Source organism: Halyomorpha halys, unplaced genomic scaffold, assembly GCF_000696795.3.
Source record: "Halyomorpha halys isolate HHAL.00 unplaced genomic scaffold, Hhal_1.1 Scaffold1594.1, whole genome shotgun sequence".
NCBI lineage: Eukaryota > Metazoa > Arthropoda > Insecta > Hemiptera > Pentatomidae > Halyomorpha > Halyomorpha halys.
In genome coordinates, this window is record NW_027107170.1 from 82,482 (window position 1) to 93,450 (window position 10,969).

A 10,969-nucleotide genomic window follows, 5' to 3' on the forward strand; every position below is an offset into this window, starting at 1 on the left:
TTAAGGACGCGGAAAAAGAAAATGCTATCAATTTTAGAATCCGCGTATTGATTTATTTTGACTTTTTTATTTTTAGATTATTTTATATTAAATTATATTTAGACAATTTCTAACATATAAGGGTCCATTCTCATGTTTTGGGATATGCAAAATATGAAAATGCTATCGATTTCAAGATCGCGTATCGATTTATTTTATCTTCTCTGATTACTCAAATGTTAAGGTCTATTTTTATTTTTCAGGAAATGCAGAATATGAAATTTGCTATGGATTTTAAGATCGCGTATTGATTTATTTCACCTTTTCAGATTGCAACATACTAAGGTCCCTTTATATGTTTTAAGATACGCAGAAAATGGTAATGCTATTAATTTTAAAATCGTGCATCGATTTATTTTAACTTTTTTTGGGTTCCTTCTTATATTAGGGTCCCGTTATATATGTTGAGCCTTTTGTATGTTTTCTGCATCTTAAAAAATTCAAAAGGACACTAATATGTTTGATATCGGAAAAGTTATAATAAATCGATACGCAAGCGTGAGATCATAAAATCATTAAAGCATTTTCGTTTGCTGCGTCTTAAGAAACATATAAGCGGACCCTAATATATTAGAAATCAGTTAATATATATATTAAAATCGATAGCATTTTCGTTTTCTATTCGTCTGAAAATGTGTTATGGAACTCTCATACATTAGAAATAAAAAATGGTTAAAAATCAGCGAAATTAAAAAAAAAAATCTAATTGTTATTCGAATAATATTATATTCGACTAATTTTTTATTTGATCGAAATAATATTCAACTATTCGAATACAAAAGTATTCGGATTGTTTATTGGTATTTTTATTCGAATAAAAATGTATACATCTCTCGTCAATTGAATACAAACTTCGAATAAAAATGTATTCGTTTCTCGTCAATGGAAAATTTTTCGCCCAACTCTGGTGCAAAGGATCTCCACTTGTCTGCTTCTGATAGCTCCTTTAAACAGGGATCTAATGAGAGATAAGTCTTGAGAATGTTGTTGAATATATCTCATAAAATTCATATAATATTTTCAAACTATTCACATTAGGTGATGAAAAATCGTTTGGAACTGGAATAGGAATCTTTTAAAGCGAACATTTCACTTTAGAAGGTGAAGTGCATTTTTTTTTAATTTTACGTTAAAGGAAAGAGGTACTCGTAAAAAGACATTTTTTTAATACAAATATGATTAGAAAGGTTATTATATTTTATCACACTTACCTTGAGATGAGATATTCTTTAGTGCGCAAGTAATAAGAGATCACTTAAGTGATAGTAAATAAACCAAACAGACAATGATACAAGACTGTAACATAAGACAGAGGAACAGACAATGACATAAGACAGACGAACATACAGTGATATAAGACAGAAGAACAGACAGTGACATAAGACAGACGAACAGACAGTGATATAACAGAAGAACAGACAGTGACATAAGACAGACGAACAGACAGTGATATAAAACAGAAGAACAGACAGTAACATAAGACAGACGAACAGACAGTGACATAAGACAGACAAACAGACAGTGATATAAGACAGAAGAACAGACAGTAACATAAGACAGACGAACAGACAGTGACATAAGACAGACGAACAGACAGTGACATAAGATATACGAACAGACAGTGATATAAGACAGAAGAACAGACAGTAACATAAGATATACGAACAGACAGTGATATAAGACAGAAGAACAGACAGTGACATAAGACAGACGAACAGACAGTGGTATAAGACAGAAGAACAGGCAGTAACATAAGACAGACGAACAGACAGTGACATAAGATATACGAACAGACAGTGATATAAGACAGAAGAACAGACAGTAACATAAGGTATACGAACAGACAATGATATAAGACAGAAGAACAGACAGTGACATAAGACAGACGAACAGACAGTGGTATAAGACAGAAGAACAGGCAGTAACATAAGACAGACGAACAGACAGTGACATAAGACAGACGAACAGACAGTGACATAAGATATACGAACAGATAATGATATAAGACAGTAACATAAGACAGATGAACAGACAATGATATAAGACAGTAACATAAGAAAGACGAAAAGACAGTGGTATAAAACAGTATTAAATATTAAACCTATTATTAAACAAGTTTTCATGACAGAAATTACTGGATTCCTGTTAGTAAATATAATTATAAATAGAACAACTTTATTATATTAAGGCTATATAATAGACCGTAACCAATTATTTATATTCCCTGCTTTTGATCTTTGGGGACTAGAATAGAGATTATTTTTCATTACATCTTAAAGTTGCATAAAAACAAACCTGTGCCGATTTATATTCCTAATTAACTTTTTTTTTTATGGCCAGGTTTTAATATCATTGACCGCACTTCGACGCCAGTTAAAAATAGAAATAAATCTTGTTAGAAATGTACGGCTATAAAGAAAATTTGACAAACTTTAATCAGAACTCGAGACATGGGTTCATGGTTGGTTTCATCCAAACCAGGGCCGTTTTTAGGCGAGGGAGTTGGAGTTTCAACTTTAATAGCCTCGTGACTACAAGGGCGCCGGTTCGAATATGGCCTGGGGGGTCGACTTTCATTTTTGTGGAGGTTCCACGAAATGAAAACTTTTCCTTCCACAATGGTTAGATGTCTAGACAAACCACCCTACCTCTTCCCTCTACCCTGTATATCAGAAATGTCCAGGAAGGGGGTCATAGGAAAGAAATTATTGCTCCAATCCCTTATTGCTGAAGATTCGTCAATGGTAGAGGAGTCTACAGATGAAGGCCAAAAATACGGGACACTTAACCATTTCTATTGGTTGTAACGTTTACGAAATGAATAATAATAAAATAAATCAAAATATTAAAAGAGAAGGTTACTAATGAGTTCAGTATTTTATATATTATAAGTATGGTATTTTTCATTTGGTGGAGATATTTTTTATTTTATTTTGTGCAAATAATTTGAACCGTACCAAAGAAAAGATATTTAAAAGCCACCCGATGATCGAATTTACACCTGTTTTACCAAAGCCTAGAGGTAATAGATTTCGTCTTTTAAATACAAAATATAAATCAGGTCAATAAAAGTGTTCAAATAATAATTTAGGATGCTCGTCTGTAATTTTGGATTTTAATTGAAAATTAAGATTCAGTATTAACTATCTCTAATACAGGTGAACATAAATAGGAATATTCTTGAGCTTAGATAATTTGGTAAGCTTGCTGTTGAGTACCGTTTTGGACAGGTCGTATTGCCACATGGCACCAAGTCACGCAACTCACTTCATAATCAATGCAACAAATTTCAATCCTTATGACGTATTTGTACCAGCAAGTTGCAGTATCCTTTTAGAGCACAATTTTTACATATTAGAAAATCATAAAAACCTAATTTTAATTTTAAACCTCAAACTAATGCACTGTTTATGTTTATGTGCATTACGTGATTACATGCATATTTTCAAAACCTTGTTAGATAATAATAAAAATAACTTCGTTGTTTCTATAAATCATTTAATCAATTTACATCTGGGGTACGTGAACGTTTAACATTAAATGCTAAATAAGTTCATTAACCTTGCCCTAAACGAGATAGATTATGTTAATTACCAAATTAAGATTTGATATAAATTATTGAAGAAACCAAAAGTGTAGTATTGACGTAAGCAACGGCATTATAGTATGAATGAATATCAGAACACTAATATTTAATTCCGTGGATTGTGACATCTTGTATTGTTTTGCGGGAAAACAACCGTAACAGATACTGTCACTTAAGGCTTTTATTAGTGATTAATTGTTTTATTAATATTAACACTTATTTTAATCAAGAAAAAATGCCATTTGTGCCCGTCACCAAGCAAATAACCTATAAATGTAGTCCCCAGGTACAAAAAGATTGCCTTAGTACATTGATTAAAGACTCACCGAAAGAAAACTAATCCTATTCAGTGCCTTATTTTGCCGTGTATTAAATGCACAAGAATTTTCAGTAACACTAAAAAAACTATACCCACCCTGGATAGATTTTGATACCATCATAATATCGCCTGCTTTCTCTGAAATTTACGAGAAACATATCTGTCTTAAATAAATGTCTAATAAAGACATTTTTAATTGTGATAAGATTCCTATTTTATTATATTATAAATATTTTTTATCCAATAATATGTATTTGTCGAATTAAAAAACAACTACAGATTTAGAACATAATGAAAACCAGTGATGTGATGTATCTTTTTTGCATGCATTTTCATATTCATGTTTTGTTTTTTTTAACTTTGGAATTTGAAAAAAACACATTGTGTGTGATAATAACGACAACCGATTAAAGCAGCCAAATTTTCCTGTCCTCTTGTCGGACGTTATAGACAATTAAACTGTATAACTATTTTTTAAAGTTTATTATAATAGTGAAGCTTTAGAAAGAAAAGAAAGTCAACTAGTAGGGAGCACTTAGCTCCTTTAGGAGCCGTCCATTACGAGAGGAATCCAGATCGATACAGCCAATAAGACGAAAGGGGAGGGTTCGGTCGACCAATAGAAAAACCTTTCCCCTTCCAACACTACCCTTACCTTCGGTTTCATTTCCTCTCACTATTTAATTTACTGATATAATTCACAAGAAAGTTTTAACAATATTAAACCTTTTGTCGGAGAACACAAAGTAAGAGGCAGGTTGAATTAACAAAACCATTAATAATCAACAAAAAAATTAATACTTGATAAAAAAAAAACTCAGTGAAAACAAATGAGCATATGGTTTTACATTCGACAACATGTATTTATCATTAAAATGAAAATTGAATTTATATCAAAATAGTGGCATGGTGCTGGTTGTATCACTCACCTAAAAGTAAATGCTAATTCAGAAACAAAAGGGCACCAATTAATTCCATGATCCAGGATATTCGGCATTTGTTCAAATACAGCCTTTTGTTGATTTATTTTTTTATTGGTAATACTGATTTTCGGTTTTAGTTGTTTATTTTAGAAATGAGTCCTTGACACAGGGATACAAGGTACCTCCTTACATAACCGTTGTTCTAACAGTACAAGAGTACTTGCTTACAAAGTGCAGACCTCTGACCCTTCATAGGTTATGCTGGTTCACATTATTATTATTAAACTGATACTTCTAATTGACAACATTTTAAATAATTTATTCACACGGAATTGATCAACTTTTAAGATATATAATCTTAAACTGGTGATAATTATTGATTTCCAAGGTTATGAAAATTCTTTAATTATAAAAAGCACAAATGTTTGTATGTTGGAAATTCTATAACAATGCTACTTACAAAACTTATAATCATAAATGTGTGTATGTAAGTGCTGTTTAAGCTCCCTTTAATTTGTCCCCAAAAACCGAGGGGATCAGCCACAAATTCAGGCCAACTTGCACCAGCAAATCCAAATAACCCTATTTTGTTTGTGCAGGTGGAAATTAGCCATAGTTCGACTAATTTGCAGGTGCACCTTAATAAATGGTTTACCCTGGTAACATAGTTGAAAAACGATGAATGTTGTGAATTAATCTCTTAATTGTTTTTAACATACGATAATAACACTTATAATAGGAAGTAAGTAATAACCTAAACTTCTCATTTTATTTTTTCAGATGTGGCAAGAAATCGAATATTTTTTAGACGAACCGACGGATGCAGCAACAAATTCTGGCGGAAGTTTTCAAGATTTAGCAGGTGAAGAATTTTTGGACTTGGACGTGCTACTTAACATAGCAGCTGAAGAGCATGCAGACTCGTCTCCTCCCAGTCCAGAACAAGGGGAAGCTGAAGAGAACAGAAAAATCTGTGATCGAAGCCGTCAAGAAAAATCATTAAAAAAATCCAACAGCCATGGGTGCTTGCATCCGGGTTGTGGTAAGGTATACACAAAGTCATCGCACTTGAAAGCCCATCTCCGAACTCATACAGGAGAAAAACCCTACCAGTGTAACTGGAAGGAATGTGGGTGGAAGTTTGCTAGGTCAGATGAACTAACGCGGCATTATCGCAAGCACACCGGCGTCAGGCCCTTCCACTGCTGCCTATGCGACAGAGCCTTCTCCAGGTCTGACCATTTGTCACTTCACATGAAGAGGCATATGTCTACTTAACCATAATGACGATCAGGCCGTAGTAGCCTTCGCAATTCCACCTCAGCAAAACGATGTAACATTTTGTATAAATAAATGACACAATATTACAGACTTAAATATTTATGTTACACTGTGTGTCAGATTTGCGGCAAGTTTCCGATCCGACCCCTGAAAATTGCTGCCCGATTAAAAAAAAAAATTAATTACACGCTAACATTTTAACAACACCATCCAGATTAAAAAATAAATGATAATCGTTACTGTTACTTGATAATTATATTTCTAAGGAGAACAAGGTACACAACCAAACCTGTAATATAGCCGTCTAAACATCAGCACTCAATCTACTACTCAATGCTAAATAAATAAAAAAAAAAAAAAAAAAGCATAACCTTCATTTTGTTTCAAGTGGCTTAGACCGTTTAGATGTCGTTTGCGAAGGAAGTAAGGATTTCAACCCTCAACCCACCGGAGAATCCACCACAACCCGGAAGATCCGGTCCTACTCCGGAATATATAAATAATTTTGGGAGGAAATTGAATTTATTTTCGCAAAATGTACCCTTTTTGTGCATATCTTGCCTACCTTAATCTCTGTTAGATTTGTTTTTAATATATGGTGCAATATCCAGTAATCCAGCATTTCTAACGTTATTTGAAATCCATTAGCAGATTTTAGTAAGAAATAAATTGCTAACAGAAAATAGTTTACGTTTTCGTAAAATTATCATAAACGAAAACCAATCTTGTGCCTATATGGCACAGAGCTGCAAATGGTTGAGCACCTCTGCATTAAATTATGACTATAAACCACTAATATTTAAAAAAAAAAATTCGTTCACTAAATTACTTCAAAATTACCATACAGATTTTAAAAATTACAACTGCGACAAACTGCCTACGACTATGTCTTGGTTTTTTTCACTTAACTACAGGCAAGTTTCATAACATTTTCTAAAAATCTTAATTGAAATAGTAGTAACTAATCATTTTGCTATTATTTACGATAGTTTTGATCAAATTAATTTTCAATCATGACAACACAGAGCAAACGTTCCTCAGCTTTAGACATTAAATCCTTATTATCCTACATTCCTAAACAATAATTATAATTAGTTGTTAAAGTTAGTAACACCTCGGAATTAAGTAAAAACCGGATGCAATAACAATGCCTTTTAAAAATAGCAATACGTCATTCCAAATTACTTATATAGAATAGTTAACAATCAATGAATGAATGAAAATAATTTTAAATTATATTGTCAAAGTGATTGCAAATGCTTTCTACAGTACAGGAATTAATTAATTTCACCAACTGATCTAATTACTTTACGTTATTACAAAACCTATAAAAGCAATGTTCATCTATTATTATTTGTATTATATACACCTATACATTAATAATAATTTTCTAGAAAAAGAAGCAAACCAAATTTAGTTTTGTAATATGTTTTTACTCTTACTCACTTATATATGGGAAAGTATTTTGATCTGGAAAAATTCTGAATATGAGTTTTAAACGATAATATTCCTTTGAAGGTCCACTGAGTTCAAATAACAAGTCTCGCAATATTTTGCGACTATTGTCTGGGTATACGTGAACATCCTAGCTCAAAAAGAAAAGTTGCACGTAACTAAAATCACGTATTTAAAGAATATACATATAAAGAATATGGCTAGCATGTGACAGAAAGTTAACAAGTTCGCTAAAACTCACCAACCACAAGTGTCATTTTATATAATCCATTTAACACATGTTTATAACTTTCTCAAAAACAGCTAAAAGGATTTTACTTTGACTTGATATGGATCAATAATTACATGCTCTTTAAAAGCAGCTAGATCTTATCCTTATTGAAACAGTCTGACGGGGCCTAATCTGGAATTTCCAAGCATTAAAATTTTATAATTAACTAATAAAATAATAAATGTTTTCGTGTTCCCATAATTCTTCATAAAACAGTCAGATTTTACATTCAATTGCCTGCATGGGCGTAGGCAGGATTTGGCCAAGGGGGGAGCAGACCTGAGCCCATGACGCACACGCACACACTGTGTGTATATATATACATTTAGTCCGTTCTGAAACGTTGGGTAAAAAAAGATATGTAATTACACATTCTATGAATGAAATACCCTCACCATTTTATTTATACTTCGTAAAATTCAATAATTGCTTTTTAAATTTGTATTACCCATAATCGCAATAAATTATTGAAAATGAAACTTGAAAATAGAGCATATACTTAATTAATATGAAGAATGGAATCTAGAAAAGGTTTTTCTTTATTCGTTTCCCCTATTATTTTTAATGGATAATAAGATAAGTAAATGACGAATAATTGTGCTCATCGAATCTTACTTTTCTTTGTCGAAGAATCGACATATATCCTTACTACTTATCATTTCAAAGGTGTGCTTGTGATCCCTGGAATTGTCAACTCAACAATGTTACCTTCCCAATTACAGTATGTTTCCAGAAAGAAATCATCTATTAAAAAAGTTCACTATATTCTTTCTTTTTTATCTTGGGTCCCAAAAATCTAGGGGGAGCCACAGCTTCCCCCTGCCTACGCCCATGCTTACCTGTATGTTAAATGATTAGTGAAGGGGTAGTATTGCGGTCCTGACAAATATAGAATTGCTATTTTGAAAGGTACAAGGATGAATTTGATTTCAAAGCAAGAGAATGTTATGTGCGAATCAGAATTTACGAGTTTGGAATGAGAAAAACTTAAGAAACACCAACAGAAGGTCATTTCAATCAAAATATACATACTATTTTCTTTGAGAGGTCAATGTCTTGTTAACTACCCAATTCAAAGAAAGCTATCAATATTGTAGCGGTGGGTAGGTTTTTTTTACTTTGTATAACTTTCTTTTTTTTATACTAAGACAAAAAATATTCAACATGTATCCCAGTTCTTTCCAAAATGCAAAAAATAAACCGTAGGAACCGAGAAAAAAATAAATAATAATTTTAGCGATTATTCATAGGTATTGTTATTTTCTACCTCAGCTGTGTATGTTTTTAAAGATTAGTATACACCAATCTTTTTTATTTTTTAAAGATTAGTATACACCAAACCTTTTTTATTTTTTTAAATATAATAAAAAAATGTTGTTGATTATATTTAATGAGTTTAAATTTATAAAAAAAAAATAACAAAAACCGAGAAAGATGCTTCTAGTAAAGTAAATCAACATATATTGTGTTAAGAAAAAAAAAATCCAAATTCTTTTACAGCGCCCTTGAAAACTCTTAAATATAAATTTTCATATACATTTTTTGTCTTGGTTTTTTTCTCCCAAACTATTGGCTGATGTTCACAGAAATACGCATAACTCCATTCATTTTATCCAAATCTAAGGCCATTACAACTAATAGAAAGCTGATTTCTGCTCTTCCATCCATACTAATACATTTAAATACCATGCCTTTATTAAAGAGTAATGGTTTCAAATAAAATAAAATCCTCAAACATTATTTTATATCTCTGGTTCTCATTTGATTACATAAGCCCAATTTTCACCACTTCTAGGGCTGGATCAACTGAGCCTTGAGCAGAAAATATTAAGCTTGTAAAATTTTGAAACAGTTCTGGCTATCTTTAACAGATATTTTGTTTCAAAGAAATCTTTTTCTAAAATATTAAAAAATACCTTTGAAGAATCTTTCTATAAAATATTGTAGTTTTAAGTTATTATTAGTAGTATATAAAGTAGATTATTTGTAAGTATTAATTTGTTTAAAATATGAAGAACTATGCAATATTAAGTAAGTTTGAAGTTTTTTTTTTTAATAATGTTCTCATTTTTCTTTTGTTTAAATTATTTTGTACTCTTCGGCTGTTTAAACCTCTTATAGCAAAAGAGTTTTTGAAAAGGACTCCAAATACTGTTAGTGCTTACCAAGAGGATTTGGAAGAAAGCCTAGGCTATGGATGTGTGAAGTTTGCTGAACTTCTTAAAACTGATGTGCTTGCTGTGGAAACAAGTCTTAAAATGTGCATACGTCTTCAATGATTATTGTCTGCAGCTGAGAAAATTCTTTTTTGACATTAAAGGGTATAAAAAGTGAGTTAATAAATAATTGGAGGTAAATAAGTAATTTAAAATATACGGTAAAATATTTTTTAATTTCAATAAAAGTTCCTATTAAAAGGATGCTAAAACAAATCTAATTTGTTTTTCTCAGAAAAAAAAATCTTTTTGGGCTATTTTACAGGCAGTATCTGTGGTATTTGTGGTTGTTTAAACATTTAAGGTTATTTAATATGATTGGAGTTTTTTTTTTCTTATTCTACACTAAAAAACAAATCGTTTGGTATATAATTATCTCACCCAGCTTTCTATGAAGTTTTATCTTTAAACAACAGGTGCACAACTGGTTGTTCCTTCCATATAATTTATTAACCTAAAGTAATGAGACATACAAGCTATTGGACTAAGAAAATTCTTTTCTAATAACCAAACAGGGATGCTCTGAAGGGATTTTTTGAGAGGTTTAAATCTGGAGTGAGGGAAGGGAAGATTTCAAACAAGGAAACTAGGAAAAAACACTAACACACCCAAATTATTATTGGGGATGACACCTCTCATACTTCTCTCTCTCTCCCCCCCCCCAGGTAGATAAATAAAATTACTGGACATAATAATTCTCTTTCCAGGAAGTTCTCAGGGTATAGAATTTATCTTTCCTGGAAATTCTCAGGGCATAGCATTCCCCTTTCCAGTAAATTCTTAGTCTACCTTTCACTTCAATTTATGGATAAAAACTGAAAACCCAAGTAGTTATTACTTCTTATATTGGAGGTTTTATTTATATTTATTACACCTATA

The 10,969-nt window shown here is 31.5% G+C and overlaps 1 protein-coding gene across 1 annotated transcript in view; it reads left to right on the forward strand.

The window, feature by feature from the left end:
- The window catches only part of LOC106690155 (Krueppel-like factor 2), a 20,467-nt gene extending 14,198 nt beyond the window's left edge, over nt 1-6,269 (forward strand). The window contains exon 2 of the mRNA XM_014435487.3: nt 5,648-6,269. Coding sequence (XP_014290973.1) covers nt 5,648-6,145 — 498 coding nt within the window. The 3' untranslated portion in view covers nt 6,146-6,269. The remainder of the gene's footprint in view (nt 1-5,647) is intronic.
- Nucleotides 6,270-10,969: the final 4,700 nt, after the last annotated feature.